The 17,923-nt window shown below is 44.7% G+C and overlaps 1 protein-coding gene across 1 annotated transcript in view; it reads right to left on the bottom strand.

The window, feature by feature from the left end:
- Window positions 1-1,393: 1,393 nt before the first annotated feature.
- The window catches only part of LOC311125096 (uncharacterized protein), a 216,137-nt gene continuing 199,607 nt past the window's right edge, over window positions 1,394-17,923 (bottom strand). The window contains exons 5-11 of the mRNA XM_084199171.1: window positions 14,700-14,781; window positions 13,919-14,056; window positions 11,013-11,130; window positions 8,027-8,122; window positions 6,496-6,592; window positions 5,775-5,826; window positions 1,394-1,703 (exon numbers count right to left, since the gene is read on the bottom strand). Coding sequence (XP_084055297.1) covers window positions 1,502-1,703; window positions 5,775-5,826; window positions 6,496-6,592; window positions 8,027-8,122; window positions 11,013-11,130; window positions 13,919-14,056; window positions 14,700-14,781 — 785 coding nt within the window. The 3' untranslated portion in view covers window positions 1,394-1,501. The remainder of the gene's footprint in view (window positions 1,704-5,774; window positions 5,827-6,495; window positions 6,593-8,026; window positions 8,123-11,012; window positions 11,131-13,918; window positions 14,057-14,699; window positions 14,782-17,923) is intronic.

Raw genomic sequence — 17,923 nt, forward strand, 5'->3', positions numbered from 1 at the left:
TGTGAAGACTTACAGAAAACGTTTGACCTGTGTCATTGCCAACAAAGGGTATATAACAAAGTATTGAGAAACGTTTGTTATTGACCAAATACTTATTTTCCACCATAATTTGCAAATAAATTCATTAAAAATCCTACAATGTGATTTTCTGGATTATTTTTTCTCATTTTGTCTGTCATATTTGACGTGTACCTATGATGAAAATTACAGGCCTCTCTCATCTTTTTAAGTGGGAGAACTTGCACAATTGGTGGCTGACTAAATACTTTTTTCCCCACTGTATGTCCAACTCATTCCACAGAGGGCCGAGTGTCTGCAGGTTTTCGCTCCACCCTTGTACTTGATTGATTAATTATGGTCACTGATTAGTAAATAACTCCTCTCACCTGGTTGTCTAGGTCTTAACTGAAAGGAAAAAACCCCAAACCTGCAGACACTCGGCCCTCCGTGGAATGAGTTTGACCCCCCCTGATATAGACCATATAATTTCTCCTGTGGCCAAATAACACCCAGAATGGATGTGGGTACTGTAGAATACAGGAGGCTGTAGCTGAATGTTTGTGGGTACTGTAGAATACAAGACTGTAGAATACAGGAGGCTGTAGCTGAATGGATGTGGGTACTGTAGAATACAGGAGGCTGTAGCTGAATGGATGTGTGTACTGTAGAATACAGGAGATGTAGCTGTGTTAGCTACAGGATACTGTATATCACTCTCAGGCAGGTGATTCCAGTTTTCTGAATTCCAGCGGTAGTATGAGTGTAAACAATGATACTGCATAAACATCGGTATTGCAGGTTTGATTGAATACAACCCAGAGCGAAATAACATTGTCTGAGCACATAACACACTCCTCCTCTCTCTCCCCTCTCTGTTTTTATCTCCCTCTCTCTCTCTACATCCCTCACTCTCCCCCTCTCTCTCTCCCCTCTCCCTCTCTGTCTCTCCCTCTCTCTCTCTGTCTCTCCCTCTCTCTCTCTGTCTCTCCATCTCTCTCTCTCTGTCTCTCTCTCTGTCTCTCTCTCTCTGTCCCTCTCTCTCTCTCTCTCTCTCTCGCTCTCTCTCTCTCTCTCTCTCTCTCTCTCTCTCTCTCTCTCTCTCTCTCTCTCTCTCTCTCTCTCTCTCTATCCACTCTTTCTTGCTCTCTCTCTCCTGAGAACTTGCTCTCCATCTCTCTCTCTGCTCTTCCAGCCCTGTGTGACCCTGCTTCCAGGAAATATAAACTAATTCTCAGTAAATATATTCATATATGAAGTTTAAATGCATTTCTTATCAATAATGTCTTTAGTAAAACTCAATAAAATGTTATTTCAAAATCGAAGGTGTGGTGGCCACCGAAAAAATCTCTCCTTTGTTAAAATAAAGTTCCTCTTTCTTTCTTTCGCTCTCTTTCTCGTGTGTTCCGATTGGGGGAAACAGTTGACCAATCATTGCAGGTCAAAACAGGAAACAGGAAGCTGGAGCTGCTGCTGCTGTGTGCGACGCACTTTGTGGTCCCCCTCAGAGTTGGCTCTCTGATTCGCTCCTGTCCGAGGTTCCGTTGGTTCCGTTGGTTCCGTTGGTTCCGTGGGTCCCGTTCTCCATGGGAAAGCACGACAGGGCCAGACCGTGGACGGTCAGGTTACTCTCGTTCAGCCTCCTCACGCGGAATGTCTCATAGTGGATGTTGTGGGTCACGTCCTTCAGGTCCTGCAGGTGGGACCTTTAGGGAAACACAGACAAACACAAAAACAGTCTTTATTTTCATGTTTATTTATGTAAATAGGTTAAAATACACAATGTTGTAGACAAAAACACAAACAACATCAGTGTAGATAGACAGCTGAATGACGGATGATGAAGGATAGACAGCTGAAGGACGGATGAAGGATAGACAGCTGAATGACGGATGATGAAGAATAGACAGCTGAATGACGGATGATGAAGGATAGACAGCTGAATGACGGATGATGAAAGATAGCCAGTTGATATGATGGATGATGAAGGATAGACAGCTGATATGATGGATGATGAATAATAGACAGCTGAATGACGGATGATGAAGGATAGACAGCTGATATGATGGATGATGAAGGATAGACAGTTGATATGATGGATGATGAAGGATAGACAGCTGAATGACGGATGATGAAGGATAGACAGCTGACATGTTGGAGGATGAAGGATAGACAGCTGAATGACGGATGATGAATAATAGACAAATGATATGATGGATGATGAAGGATAGACAGCTGATATGATGGATGATGAAGGATAGACAGCTGATCTGATGGTTGATGAAGGATAGACAGCTGATGTGATGGATGATGAAGGATAGCCAGTTGATATGATGGATGATGAAGGATAGACAGCTGATATGATGGATGATGAAGGACAGACAGCTGAATGACGGATGATGAAGGATAGACAGCTGAATGACAGATGATGAAGGATAGACAGCTGATATGACGGATGATGAAGAATAGACAGCTGAATGACGGATGATGAAGGATAGACAGCTGAATGACGGATGATGAAGGATAGACAGCTGATATGATGGATGATGAAGGATAGACAGCTGATATGATGGATGATGAAGGATAGACAGCTGAATGACGGATGATGAAGGATAGACAGCCGAATGACGGATTATGAATAATAGACAAATGATATGATGGATGATGAAGGATAGACAGCTGATATGATGGATGATGAAGGATAGCCAGCTGATCTGATGGTTGATGAAGGATAGACAGCTGATGTGATGGATGATGAAGGATAGCCAGTTGATATGATGGATGATGAAGGATAGACAGCTGATATGATGGATGATGAAGGACAGACAGCTGAATGACGGATGATGAAGGATAGACAGCTGAATGACAGATGATGAAGGATAGACAGCTGATATGACGGATGATGAAGAATAGACAGCTGAATGACGGATGATGAAGGATAGACAGCTGAATGACGGATGATGAAGGATAGACAGCTGATATGATGGATGATGAAGGATAGACAGCTGATATGATGGATGATGAAGGATAGACAGCTGAATGACGGATGATGAAGGATAGACAGCCGAATGACGGATTATGAATAATAGACAAATGATATGATGGATGATGAAGGATAGACAGCTGATATGATGGATGATGAAGGATAGCCAGCTGATCTGATGGTTGATGAAGGATAGACAGCTGATGTGACGGATGATGAAAGATAGCCAGTTGATATGATGGATGATGAAGGATAGACAGCTGATATGATGGATGATGAAGGATAGACAGCTGATGTGAGGGATGATGAAGGATAGCCAGTCGATATGATGGATGATGAAGGATAGACAGCTGATATGACGGATGATGAAGGATAGACAGCTGATTTGACGGTTGATGAAGGATAGACAGCTGATATGATGGATGATGAAGGATAGACAGCTGATATGATGGATGATGAAGGATAGACAGCTGATATGATGGATGATGAAGAATAGACAGCAGAATGACGGATGATGAAGGATAGACAGCTGATATGATGGATGATGAAGTATAGACAGTTGATATGATGGATGATGAAGGATAGACAGCTGAATGACGGCTGATGAAGGATAGACAGCTGACATGTTGGAGGATGAAGGATAGACAGCTGAATGACGGATGATGAATAATAGACAAATGATATGATGAATGATGAAGGATAGACAGCTGATATGATGGATGATGAAGGATAGCCAGCTGATCTGATGGTTGATGAAGGATAGACAGCTGATGTGACGGATGATGAAGGATAGCCAGTTGATATGATGGATGATGAAGGATAGACAGCTGATATGATGGATGATGAAGGATAGACAGCTGATGTGATGGATGATGAAGAATAGCCAGTCGATATGATGGATGATGAAGGATAGACAGCTGATATGACGGATGATGAAGGATAGACAGCTGATTTGACGGCTGATGAAGGATAGACAGCTGATATGATGGATGATGAAGGATAGACAGCTGATATGATGGATGATGAAGGATAGACAGCTGATATGATGGATGATGAAGGATAGACAGCTGATATGATGGATGATGAAGAATAGACAGCTGAATGACGGATGATGAAGGATAGACATCTGATATGATGGATGATGAAGGATAGCCAGTTGATTTGACGGATGATAAAGGATAGACAGCTGATATGACGGATGATGAAGGATAGACAGCTGATATGATGGATGATGAAAGATAAACAGCTGATATGATTGATGATGAAGGATAAACAGCCGATATGATGGATGTTAGTGTGTTCTATTACAGCTGTAGTTAACACCTTGGTGGTTGCCATGCAGCATCAGAACAGGTACAGTGTAACTATAGGGTGAAAGTGTACTAGTAATGGAAGTCTAAAAAACACTGCTAAGTGGTTGTAAACAACATGTCTGGGATGTTTTCTCAGCCCCGTCACCATCCTCCTCCCTGACACTATGGATGCGTCCCAAACGGCACCCTGTTCCCTTCATAGTGCACTACTTTTGACCAGGGGCCTATTGACCTGAGCCCCTATGGGTCCTGGTCAAACGTAATGCACTATGAAGGGCACAGGGTGTCGTTTACGACGTAGACAACCTTTAGCAGAGGGCGTGACTCAGGTCGTCTCCATGTTAACCAGAGACTCTTTCTGCCGTACATGCCTTCAAAACTACCGTAAAACCGCTTAAGTATGCCCTTACTTAAGGAAATCGTTTGAGGGGCTCTATGCAACGCTCTTAAGCAATTCCCTTAGGTAAGGGGAAATTATTCCTTAAGGTAAATCCTTCAGGAAAACACTTAAGATGTTTTATGCAACAGGGCCATGGACCCTTGGTCAGAGGTCACCGTTAGGAGCTCATGAAACCAGGCTGACCTGTATGTTAACTCTGTAGGGCTGTCATTAGCCCCTCTGCTGCTCTGTCCTCAGCTACAGGGGTGTGTTCAGTTGTTGTTTTAAAGTATTTTTATTGGAAAGAGCTGAAAGATAGGAGAGAGAGTGATGGAAGAGGTGAAAGGTAGGAGAGAGTGTGATGGAAGAGGTGAATGGTAGGAGAGAGTGTGATGGAAGAGGTGAAAGGTAGGAGAGAGAGTGATGGAAGAGGTGAATGATAGGAGAAGGTGTGATGGAAGAGGTGAATGGTAGGAGAGAGAGTGATGGAAGAGGTGAAAGGTAGGAGAGAGGGTGATGGAAGAGGTGAAAGGTAGGAGAGAGTGTGATGGAAGAGGTGAAAGGTAGGAGAGAGTGTGATGGAAGAGGTGAATGGTAGGAGAGAGTGTGATGGAAGAGGTGAATGGTAGGAGAGAGAGTGATGGAAGAGGTGAATGGTAGGAGAGAGTGTGATGGAAGAGGTGAATGGTAGGAGAGAGAGTGATGGAAGAGGTGAAAGGTAGGAGAGAGTGTGATGGAAGAGGTGAAAGGTAGGAGAGAGTGTGATGGAAGAGGTGAAAGGTAGGAGAGAGTGTGATGGAAGAGGTGAAAGGTAGGAGAGTGTAATGGAAGAGGTGAAAGGTAGGAGAGAGTGTGATGGAAGAGGTGAACGGTAGGAGAGAGTGTGATGGAAGAGCACTAGGCTGGATTCCAACCCATGCTGACAGTGGTACATTGTACATGTGATCCAGAGGCAGCGGTACATTCTACATGTGATCCAGAAGCAGTGGTACATTGTACATGGGCTCCAGAGGCAGCGGCTTGGACCGCTAGATCACCCCAAGCCTCATGTGTGTGTACATGCATGCGTGGGTGAGTTGTTGTAGGTGTAACTGTAACTCACCTAATCAGCAGATCTCTCAAGTTGGCAAACTCACAATGCGCCACGTTTTCAACTATGGACAGACAGAATAAATATACAGGTTGACTAAAACAGTGGTTAAAACCAGTCATTACACCAGATCCATGGAACACCAACTGTCCGTCCATCCATCCATCCGTCCGTCCGTCTCTCTCTCTCTCTCTCTCTCTCTCTCTCTCTCTCTCTCTCTCTCTCTCGTAATACATGTATGCTTCCTGCTCTGCAACTTCCTCATTACGAACACTAGAGGGTAGCAGTTGAGCCCATGATTCCAGAATTAGACCGTATAGGGATATTTAGTCATATAATATGTGGTTTATTTTATGTACAACAGTGCTGCATATACCAGCATATTATTATTATTATTATTATTATTATTATTCAGTATGCATATCATTAGGTGTTCATAAACAAAACAAAATTAAATAATCTCAATCAATCTCCAATTTTGGTTCATGTATGTACTCCAGGTCTCTAGGCCTACACGTATTACATATGGCAAATAAACTGAAAACCTGAAACATAATCTATAATAATGTAAACACACTCACTCTCCATGATAATGCATTGATAAGGTAAACACACTCACCCTCTATGATAATGCATTGATAATGTAAACACACTCACCCTCTACGAGAATGCATTGATAATGTAAACACACTCACCCTCTATGATAATGTATTGATAATGTAAAAACACTCACCCTCTATGATGCCCCATTTGGTTTTCCTGCCCAGGACCTTGTTCCCGTTTACCTGGTGTTCCTTGTCTGTCCCCACCACCGCAAACGGAATGTTTTCCTGCACACAGAATAGAAGGTGAGGACCAGACAGGAGAAAGGTAAGAGAGGAATAACAGGAGAGGACCAGACAGGGGAAAGGTAAGAGATGAATACCAGGAGAGGACCAGACAGGGGAAAGGTAAGAGAGGAATACCAGGAGAGGACCAGACAGGGAAAGGTAGGAGAGGAATACCAGGAGAGGACCAGACAGGGGAAAGGTAAGAGAGGAATACCAGGAGAGGACCAGACAGGGGAAAGGTAAGAGAAGAATACCAGGAGAGGACCACACAGGAGAAAGGTAGGAGAGGAATACCAGGAGAGGACCAGACAGGGGAAAGGTAAGAGAGGAATACCAGGAGAGGACCAGACAGGGGAAAGGTAAGAGAGGAATACCAGGAGAGGACCAGACAGGAGAAAGGTAAGAGAGGAATACCAGGAGAGGACCAGACAGGAGAAAGGTAAGAGAGGAATACCAGGAGAGGACCAGACAGGGGAAAGGCAGGAGAGGAATACCAGGAGAGGACAAGACAGGAGAAAGGTAAGAGAGGAATACCAGGAGAGGACCAGACAGGGGAGAGGTAAGAGAGGAATACCAGGAGAGGACCAGACAGGAGAAAGGTAAGAGAGGAATACCAGGAGAGGACCAGACAGGGGAAAGGCAGGAGAGGAATACCAGGAGAGGACCAGACAGGAGAAAGGTAATAGAGGAATACTAGGAGAGGACCAGACAGGGGAAAGGTAAGAGAGGAATACCAGGAGAGGACCAGACAGGGGAAAGGTAAGAGAGGAATACCAGGAGAGGACCAGACAGGGGAAAGGTAAGAGAGGAATACCAGGAGAGGACCAGACAGGGGAACGGTAAGAGAGGAATACCAGGAGAGGACCAGACAGGGGAAAAGTAAGAGAGGAATACCAGGAGAGGACCAGACAGGGGAAAGGCAGGAGAGAAATACCAGGAGAGGACCAGACAGGAGAAAGGTAAGAGAGGAATACCAGGAGAGGACCAGACAGGAGAAAGGTAAGAGAGGAATACCAGGAGAGGACCAGACAGGAGAAAGGTAAGAGAGGAATACCAGGAGAGGACCAGACAGGGGAAAGGTAATAGAGGAATACCAGGAGAGGACCAGACAGGAGGAAAGCAGGAGAGGAGTTGACACCAAACCCTTGTCCCAGATTTGTACTGTTATGTGCTTTGGTTTGGCCAGTGAGTTCCTTTGACTATCGCTGCCAAACTGCTTACAAGTCTTACTTGTAAAAGATGTGTGTGTGTGTGCGCACATGGTTGTATGTTTGTGTGTTTGCGTGAGAATGCCTGTACGAATGCTTGCGTATGTGTGTGTGTGTGTGTGTGTGTGTGAGAATGCCTGCACACATGGATGTGTGTGTGTGTTTGCGTGTGAATGTCTGCGCGTCTGTGTGTGTGTGTGTGTGTGTGCCTGTGTGTGTGTCTTACCCTAATCTTGTCGTTGAGTATCCTGTCCTCTGGATCTTCGTCGTACTCAGTCTGAGGGTATACTCGGATCCCATTGGCCTTCAGGTCCTGTCTTATCTACACAGGGGTCAGAGGGCAGGGGTCAACAGGGGTAATACAGAGGTCATGAGGTCAACATGTTGACAGAGATGTTTACATGCTTTTATTGTGTATGAGTGTCAGTTATGTGTTTACACAGGGCTCCACAACCCTGTTCCTGAAGAGATACCCTCCTGTAGGTTTACACAGGACTCTACAACCCTGTTCCTGGTGAGATACCCCCCTGTAGGTTTACACAGGACTCTACAACCCTGTTCCTGGATAGATAACCTCCTGTAGGTTTACACAGGGCTCTACAACCCTGTTCCTAGAGAGATACCGTCTTGTAGGTTTACACAGGACTCTACAACCCTGTTCCTAGAGAGATACCCTCCTGTAGGTTTACAGAGGACTCTACAACCCTGTTCATGGAGAGATAACCACCTGTAGGTTAACACAGGGCTCTACAACCCTGTTCCTGGAGATACCCTCCTGTAGGTTTACACAGGGCTCTACAACCCTGTTCCTGGAGAGTCACCCTCCTATAGGTTTTAATTCCAACCCTGTTCCTGGAGAGCTACCCTCCTGTAGGTTTTAACTCCAACCATGTTCCTGGAGACCTACCCTCCTGTAGGTTTGAACTCCAACCCTGTTCCTGGAGAGAACAGGAACAGGGTTGGAGAGCCCTGGTGTAAACCTACAGGAGGGTAGGTAGATCTCCAGAACAGGAACAGGGTTGGAGAGCCCTGGTGTAAACCTACAGGAGGGTAGGTAGATCTTCAGAACAGGAACAGGGTTGGAGAGTCCTGGTGTAAACCTACAGGAGGGTAGGTAGATCTCCAGAACAGGAACAGGGTTGGAGAGCCCTGGTGTAAACCTACAGGAGGGTAGGTAGATCTTCAGAACAGGAACAGGGTTGGAGAGTCCTGGTGTAAACCTACAGGAGGGTAGGTCGATCTCCAGAACAGGATTGGAGAGCCCTGGTGTAAACCTACAGGAGGGTAGGTAGATCTCCAGAACAGAAACAGGGTTGGAGAGCCCTGGTGTAAACCTACAGGACGGTAGGTTGATCTCCAGAACAGGAACAGGGTTGGAGAGCCCTGGTGTAAACCTACAGGACGGTAGGTTGATCTCCAGAACAGGGTTGGAGAGCCCTGGTGTAAACCTACAGGAGGGTAGGTAGATCTCCAGAACAGGAACAGGGTTGGAGAGCCCTGGTGTAAACCTACAGGAGGGTAGGTAGATCTCCAGAACAGAAACAGGGTTGGAGAGCCCTGGTGTAAACCTACAGGACGGTAGGTTGATCTCCAGAACAGGAACAGGGTTGGAGAGCCCTGGTGTAAACCTACTATAGTGTATGCTATTCTATCCTTATGCATCTTTCATTTGTCCTAGTGTCTCTCTCCCACAGACAATCATCCCTTCTCTCCTTTAAGAGACGGATTAGTTTACATCCAGACTTGGACCCTTGCCATGACCATCTCTCTCTCCCTCTTCCCTCTCTCTCTCCTCCCTCTCCCTCTCTCTCTGTCTCTCCTCTCTTCTCTCTCTCTCTCTCTCTCTCTCTCTCTCTCTCTCTCTCTCTCTCTCTCTCTCTCTCCTCTCTCTCTCTCCTCTCTCTCTCTCCTCTCTTTCAATTCAATTCAATTCAATTCAATTTCAATTTAAGGGCTTTATTGGCATGGGAAACGTATGTTAACATTGCCAAAGCAAGTGAAATAGATAGTAAACAAAAGTGAAATAAACAATAAATATGATTTACAATGGTGTTTGTTCTTCACTTGTTGTAATAATAGAGACATTTCAAATGTCATATTATGTCTATATACAGTGTTGTAACAATGTGCAAATAGTTAAAGTACAAATGGGGAAATAAATAAATAACATTTGGTTGCCCTTTTCTTGTGGCAACAGGTCACAAATCTTGCTGCTGTGACGGCACAGTGTGGTATTTCACCCAATAGATAAGGGAGTTTATCAAAATTGGGTTTGTTTTCAAATTCTTTGTGGATCTCTGTAATCTGAGGGAAATATGTGTCTCTAATATGGTCATACATTTGGCAGGAGGTTAGGAAGTGCAGCTCTGTTTCCACCTCATTTTGTGGGCAGTGTGCACATAACCTGTCTTCTCTTGAGAGCCAGGTCTGCCTACGGCGGCATTTCTCAATAGCAAGGCTATGCTCACCGAGTCTGTACATAGTCAAAGCTTTCCTTAAGGTTGGGTCAGTCCAGTGGTCAGGTATTCTGCCACTGTGTACTCTCTGTTTAGGGCCAAATAGCATTCTAGTTTGCTCTGTTTTTTTGTTAATTCTTTCCAATGTGTCAAGTAATTATATTTTTGTTTTCTCTTGATTTGGTTGGGTCTAATTGTGTTGTTGTCCTGGGGCTCTGTGGGGTCTGTTTGTGAACAGAGCCCCAGGACCAGCTTGCTTAGGGGACTCTTCTCCTAGTTCATCTCTCTGTAGGTGATGGCTTTGTTATGGAAGGTTTGGGAATCGCTTCCTTTTAAGTGGTTATAGAATTTAACGGCTCTCTCTCTCCTCTATCTTACTCTCACTTTTCTCTCTTTCAATCTTTTGATGCATCTGTAAACATCACTCCATCTCCTCTACACACTTATAATTTATATCTTTCTTCTCTCTCTCTCTCTCTCTCTCTCTCTCTCTCTCTCTCTCTCTCTCTCTCTCTCTCTCTCTCTCTCTCTCTCTCTCTCTCCCTCTCTCTCTCTCTATCTCTCTCTCTCTCATCTATAAACATATGTCTATCTCCTCCATACTCTCAGTATGGTTGCCATTCCACTCCTGTGTAGATAGATCCTCCAACATTCCTCTCTAATGTCAGTTGATCTGTTTTAACTTGGTATTAAGGCAGGACGTAGTTATCCTCAGGTTGAGTCTGTCAGACAGTAGGTACAGTATGTTCCTCTCACCCTCTGTTTAAACTCCAGTCTCTCCTCCATAGTGAGTGTGTCTGCCTTAGCGATGACCGGTACAATGCTGACTATCTTTCCCAGCCTCTTCATGAACTCCACGTCTATGGGACGTAACCTACAGGGAACAGAAACAACTGGTTACATTTTAGCCCCAGCCCGAGCCCTGTACCCTAGACCCAGCCTTGCCCAGCCCCAGCCCTAGCTGAGCAGTAGGATGTAGAGCTACTCTGAGTTCACAGAGGTTAGAGGTAAGGGGTCAGCTCAGGTCAGTCAGTACCTCAGGTCACCACTCTGGGGGTCAACAGGTCAAAAGTCAGGGGTAGGGGGAGTTAACTGGAATGGGGTAGGGGGAGCTAACTGGACTGGGGTAGGGGGAGTTAACTGGAATGGGGTAGGGGGAGCTAACTGGACTGGGATAGGGGGAGCTAACTGGACTTGGGGTAGGGGGAGTTAACTGGAATGGGGTAGGAGAAGCTAAGTGGACTGGGGTAGGGGGAGGTAACTGGAATGGGGTAGGGGGAGCTAACTGGACTGGGGTAGGGGGGGCTAACTGGACTGGGGTAGGGGAAGTTAACTGGACTGGGGTAGGGGAAGTTAACTGGACTGGGGTAGGGAGGGCTAACTGGACCGGGGTAGGGGGAGCTAACTGGACTGGGGTAGGGGGAGCTAACTGGACTGGGGTAGGGGGGGCTAACTGGACTGGGGTATGGGGAGCTGATCCAATTGTTTTGAGGGCAGAAAGTAAGACAGCTAGGGGGCAGGAGACGGGAGACAGCGTGCTGAGTGGTAAGGGTTTTTCAACTATGTGGATAACCATCTACCTAGTAATTGCTATCTACTGCTTCAGCCAACTCCTGTCTGTCATGTAGCCCACAGTAGTCTAGTAGTCTAGTCTAGTACAGTTGGCTAGAGCAGGGGTTTAAATACCTCTCCTCAGGGACCCCCAGACATTTCACAACTTTGTTGTAGCCTTGAACTATAGCTCACCTGATTCAGGTAAGCGGTTGATGATTAGTTGACAAGTTGAATCAGGTGTGCTAGCTGTGGTAAAATCCATGGAACGTCTGGGGGTCCCCCAGACGAGAGGTTTAAGAACCCCTGGGCTAGAGTACATCTAGACCTGCACCACCAGACAGGCTATTCATAAGGTATAGTACAGTTAGCTGAGATCTGATCAGGCAGGCTATTCCATAAGGTATAGTAGCAGTTAGCTAAGATCTGATCAGACAGGCTATTCATAAGGTATAGTAGCAGTTAGCTGAGATCTGATCAGACAGGCTATTCATAAGGTATAATAGCAGTTAGCTGAGATCTGATCAGACAGGCTATTCATAAGGTATAGTAGCAGTTAGCTGAGATCTGATCAGACAGGCTATTCATTAGGTATAGTAGCAGTTAGCTGAGATCTGATCAGACAGGCTATTCATAAGGTATAGTAGCAGTTAGCTGAGATCTGATCAGACAGGCTATTGATAAGGTATAGTAGCAGTTAGCTGAGATATGATCATACAGGCTATTCATAAGGTATAGTAGCAGTTAGCTGAGATCTGATCAGACAGGCTATTCATAAGGTATAGTAACAGTTAGCTGAGATCTGATCAGACAGGCTATTCATAAGGTATAGTAGTAGTTAGCTGAGATCTGATCAGACAGGCTATTCATAAGGTATAGTAACAGTTAGCTGAGATCTGATCAGACAGGCTATTCAAAAGGTATAGTACAGTTAGCTGAGATCTGATCAGGCAGGCTATTCCATAAGGTATAGTAGCAGTTAGTTGAGATCTGATCAGACAGGCTATTCATAAGGTATAGTAGCAGTTAGCTGAGATCTGATCACACAGGCTATTCATAAGGTATAGTAGCAGTTAGCTTAGATCTGATCAGACAGGCCATTCATAAGGTATAGTACAGTTAGCTGAGATCTGATCAGACAGGCTATTCATAAGGTATAGTAACAGTTAGCTGAGATCTGATCAGACAGGCTATTCATAAGGTATAGTACAGTTAGCTGAGATCTGATCAGACAGGCTATTCATAAGGTATAGTAGCAGTTAGCTGAGATCTGATCAGACAGGCTATTCATAAGGTATAGTAGCAGTTAGCTGAGATCTGATCAGACAGGCTATTCGTAAGGTATAGTAGCAGTTAGCTGAGATCTGATCAGACAGGCTATTCATAAGGTATAGTAGCAGTTAGCTTAGATCTGATCAGACAGGCTATTCATAAGGTATAGTAGCAGTTAGCTGAGATCTGACCAGATGGCTATTCATAAGGTATAGTAGCAGTTAGCTGAGATCTGAACAGACAGGCTATTCATAAGGTATAGTAGCAGTTAGCTGAGATCTGATCAGACAGACCATTCATAAGGTATAGTAACAGTTAGCTGAGATCTGATCAGACAGGCTATTCATAAGGTATAGTAGCAGTTATCTGAGATCTGATCAGACAGGCTATTCATAAGGTATAGTAGAAGTTAGCTGAGATCTGATCAGACAGGCTATTCATAAGGTATAGTAGCAGTTAGCTAAGATCTGATCACACAGGATTTCATAAGGTATAGTAGCAGTTAGCTGAGATCTGATCAGTCAGGCTATTCATAAGGTATAGTACAGTTAGCTGAGATCTGATCAGACAGGCTATTCATAAGGTATAGTACAGTTAGCTGAGATCTGATCAGACAGGCTATTCATAAGGTATAGTAGCAGTTAGCTGAGATCTGATCAGACAGGCTATTCATAAGGTATAGTAGCAGTTAGCTGAGATCTGATCAGACAGGCTATTCATAAGGTATAGTACAGTTAGCTGAGATCTGATCAGACAGGCTATTCATAAGGTATAGTATAGAGATCTGCTGGAGAAGTCATAGGAAGTGATGTCAGAGGAAGTGACGTGAGGGTTCTCACCAGTGTCCGGTGGCAGGCAGGAAGTAGACGCAGCAGTGCACGCGTGTGTCAGGGATCCTCCGCTTCCTGTTGACGTACAGCTCCTCCTTCAGGTACCTCTCATACTGCTCATTAACATAACTTACTATAGGCTCCCAACTAGAGGAGGAGGAGGGAGGGGGGGGTGGGGTTGGGGAGGGGAGGGGAGAGGTGGGGGGAGAGAGAGGGGGAGGGCGGAGGGGAGGGATGGGAGAGAGAAGGAGAGAGAGAGAGGAAGGGGAGGAGGGATGGGAGAGGGAGAGAGAAGGAGAGAGAGAGAGAGAGGAAGGAGAGGAGGGATGGGAGAGAGAAGGAGAGAGGAGAGAGAGAGAGGAAGGAGAGGATGATGGGAGAGGGAGAGAGAAGGAGAGAAAGAGAGGAGGATGAGTGGTAAACACAACAACTGCACAACACATTTAAGACTCTTAGTTAAAATATCATTTCGGTCGGAAAACGTAAATGAATTTAACTAGAAATCAATAAAATGATCAGCTATATAATTATCCCCTATAAAAGTCCCACTGAAACAGTCATAAATAACTGTTGTTAACATAGCATGAAGCATAGCAACATGGGAGTAATTGAATGAGCCTGAAAACAGATGGAATGTTGGGCCAGTAGTGCTGACACTTCTCCCCGAAAGATTATTTCATAAGTCCCTTTTCACCTTGGGGTCGTTTTGGAAGCCATCTCTCTTTCCCCTGCCCTCCATCTCTCTTCCACCCTTCATCTCTCTCTCTCTCTCCCTCCCTCCATCACTCACCAGTTTTCGTTGTTTATCTGGTCTCCAAATCCTGGAGTGTCAATCACTGTCAGCTTCATCTTCACTCCCTTCTCCTCTATCACTGTAGAGACACAGAGAGAGGAGATATGACACACACACAGAGAGAGGAGCCATTAGAGATGACTGAGAGACAGAGACTAAACAGAAGGGTCAAGTCACAGTAGTTATGACACCAAAGAGAGAGAGAGAGAGGGAGGGGGGAGAGAGAGAGAGACAGCGAGAGAGAGAGAGAGAGAGAGAGAGAGAGAGAGAGAGAGAGAGAGAGAGAGAGAGAGAGAGAGAGAGAGAGAGAGAGAGAGAGAGAGAGACAAACAGTGGAAAGGTCGGCTATCAAAACCCTTCTAGGAATATTCCATCTCTGAGTTCTTTTGAGACAAAAACAGTTGTTAAAATGTGTGTGTGTGCGAGTGTGTCCAAGCGAGCAAGAAAGAATGGAAATGGTATAGTATTTGAGAGTGTGCTTACTAGGAATTCCTTTCCTAGTACATTCTGTATGGACTGTGTGTGTGTACTGCGTGTGTGTGTGTACTGTGTGTGTGCACTCTGTGTGTGTGTGTGTGCACTGTGTGTGTGTACTGTGTGTGTACTGTGTGTGTACTGTGTGTGTGTGTGTACTGTGTGTGTGCACTCTGTGTGTGTACTGTGTGTGTACTGTGTGTGTGTACTGTGTGTGTACTGTGTGTGTACTGTGTGTGTACTGTGTGTGTGTGTGTACTGTGTGTGTGTGTGTGTGTGTGTGTGTGTTTCTGTGTGTGTGTGTGTGTGTGTGTGTGTGTGTGTGTTTCTAAGAGGCAGAGATGATGAGATAAAGATATCTAGTATACCTCTGTCCTACAGTATGTGTGTTTTAGCATGAATGAGTGCATGCATGTGTTCGTGTGTGTTTTTGTGTGTGTACTGTGTGTGTGTGTTCGTGTGTGTTTTTGTGTGTGTGTACGTGTGTGTGTGTGTACTGTGTGTGTGTGTGTTAAACCCTAAATCCGAAAGACTATAAAGACTATAATTTGAGGCCCGTGATGTTGTGTAAGCTTTCAGGAATCTCCTCTAGACGGAAATGACCTTCTGGTGCATTATCATTAAGATTACCTGAAACCTGTTACAACTGACTGTCTATAACCTGTCTCTATAACCACTCTCTCTCTCTCTCTCTCTCTCTCTCTCTCTCTCTCAGTCCCACATCGAGGTACAGTAGGATTGAGTAAGTCTGATTTTACTGTCTGTTTTACAGCATCTCTCTGTCTGTTTTCCTGTCTGTTTTACTGCATCTCCCTGTGTGCTTTATAGTAGCCAGGGGACAGAGGATGTGAGGCGCTTTCTCTTCCCCAAGGTTCGGACATTTACAGGAAGAAGGTAGAAGCTGTCCCCTAACCACTGACATAGGGTCAGAGGTTAGTACAGAGGGAGGAAATCTGATCCTAGATCTGTAGCCAGGGGCGACATCTAGCTCTAAATATTTACAGTATCCAGGGGGACAAGTGTTGTGCAATGCCCCCCCCCCCCCCCCCCCCGGGCCGTGAGTTCAGGAGGTAGAGGTCAGTCAGAGGTCCCCCTAACCCAGTGTTTCCCAATCCTGCTCATGGGGACCCAGACGGGTTCACATTTGAATTCCCCCTAGCATTAACAGACTTGCTTTAACTAATTAACTCTTCATCATCTATTTGCTTATTTGAGCTGTTCTTGCCATAATATGGACTTGGTCTTTTACCAAATAGGGCTATCTTCTGTATACCTCCCCTACCTTGTCACAACACAACTGATTGGCTCAAATGCATTAAGAAGGAAAGAAATTCCACAAATTAACTTTTAAGAAGGCACACCTGTTAATTGAAATGAATTCCAGGTGACTACCTCATGAAGCTGGTTGAGAGAATGCCAATAATGTGCAAAGTTGTCAACAAGGCAAAGGGTGGCTATGATTTGTTTAACCCTTTTTGGTTACTACATGATTCCATATGTGTTATTTCATAGTTTTGATGTCTTCACCGTTATTCTACAATGTAGAAAATAGTAAAAATAAAGAAAAACCCTTGAATGAGTAGGTGTTCTAAAACCTTTGACCGGTAGTGTATATATATATATATATATATATATATATATATATAACTTATCACAGTAGAGTCTAACTGGAGTTTAGACTGGGTCTTTACGGGAACTTATCACAGTAGAGTCTAACTGGAGTTTAGACTGGGTCTTTACGGGAACTTATCACAGTAGAGTCTAACTGGAGTTTAGACTGGGTCTTTACGGGAACTTATCACAGTAGAGTCTAACTGGAGTTTAGACTGGGTCTTTACAGGAACTTATCACAGTAGAGTCTAACTGGAGTTTAGACTGGGTCTTTACGGGAACTTATCACAGTAGAGTCTAGCTGGAGTTTAGACTGGGTCTTTACGGGAACTTATCACAGTAGAGTCTAACTGGAGTTTAGACTGGGTCTTTACGGGAACTTATCACAGTAGAGTCTAACTGGAGTTTAGACTGGGTCTTTACGGGAACTTATCACAGTAGAGTCTAACTGGAGTTTAGACTGGGTCTTTACGGGAATATCACAGTAGAGTCTAACTGGAGTTTAGACTGTGTCTTTACGGGTACTTATCACAATCTAACACAGAGACTAGAAACAGAGTAAGTGATGTTTACCACAGTGTGGGAAGTTACTGGTAGCCATATGACATATGTTACATGTTTCATAAAGCTGTTAAGCAGACAGAGACTAGAAACAGAGGAAGTGATGTTTACCACAGGGTGGGAAGTTACTGGTAGCCATATGACATATGTTACATGTTTCATAAATCTGTTAAGCAGACAGAGACTAGAAACAGAGGAAGTGATGTTTACCACAGGGTGGGAAGTTACTGGTAGCCATATGACATATGTTACATGTTTCATAAAGCTGTTAAGCAGACAGAGACTAGAAACAGAGGAAGTGATGTTTACCACAGGGTGGGAAGTTACTGGTAGCCATATGACATATGTTACATGTTTCATAAATCTGTTAAGCAGACAGAGACTAGAAACAGAGTAAACGTGTTTGCTTATTTTTTTCTTTAAGCAATGGCTTTTTTCTGGCCACTCTTCTGTAAAGCCCAGCTCTGTGGAGCGTACAGCTTAAAGTGGTCCTATGGACAGATACTCAAATCTTTGCTGTGGAGCTTTGCAGCTCCTTCAGGGTTATCTTTGGTCTCTTTGTTGCCTCTTTGATT

The sequence above is a fragment of the Coregonus lavaretus genome, assembly GCF_964263955.1.
Source record: "Coregonus lavaretus genome assembly, contig: HAP1_SCAFFOLD_192, whole genome shotgun sequence".
Classification (NCBI taxonomy): Eukaryota; Metazoa; Chordata; class Actinopteri; order Salmoniformes; family Salmonidae; genus Coregonus; species Coregonus lavaretus.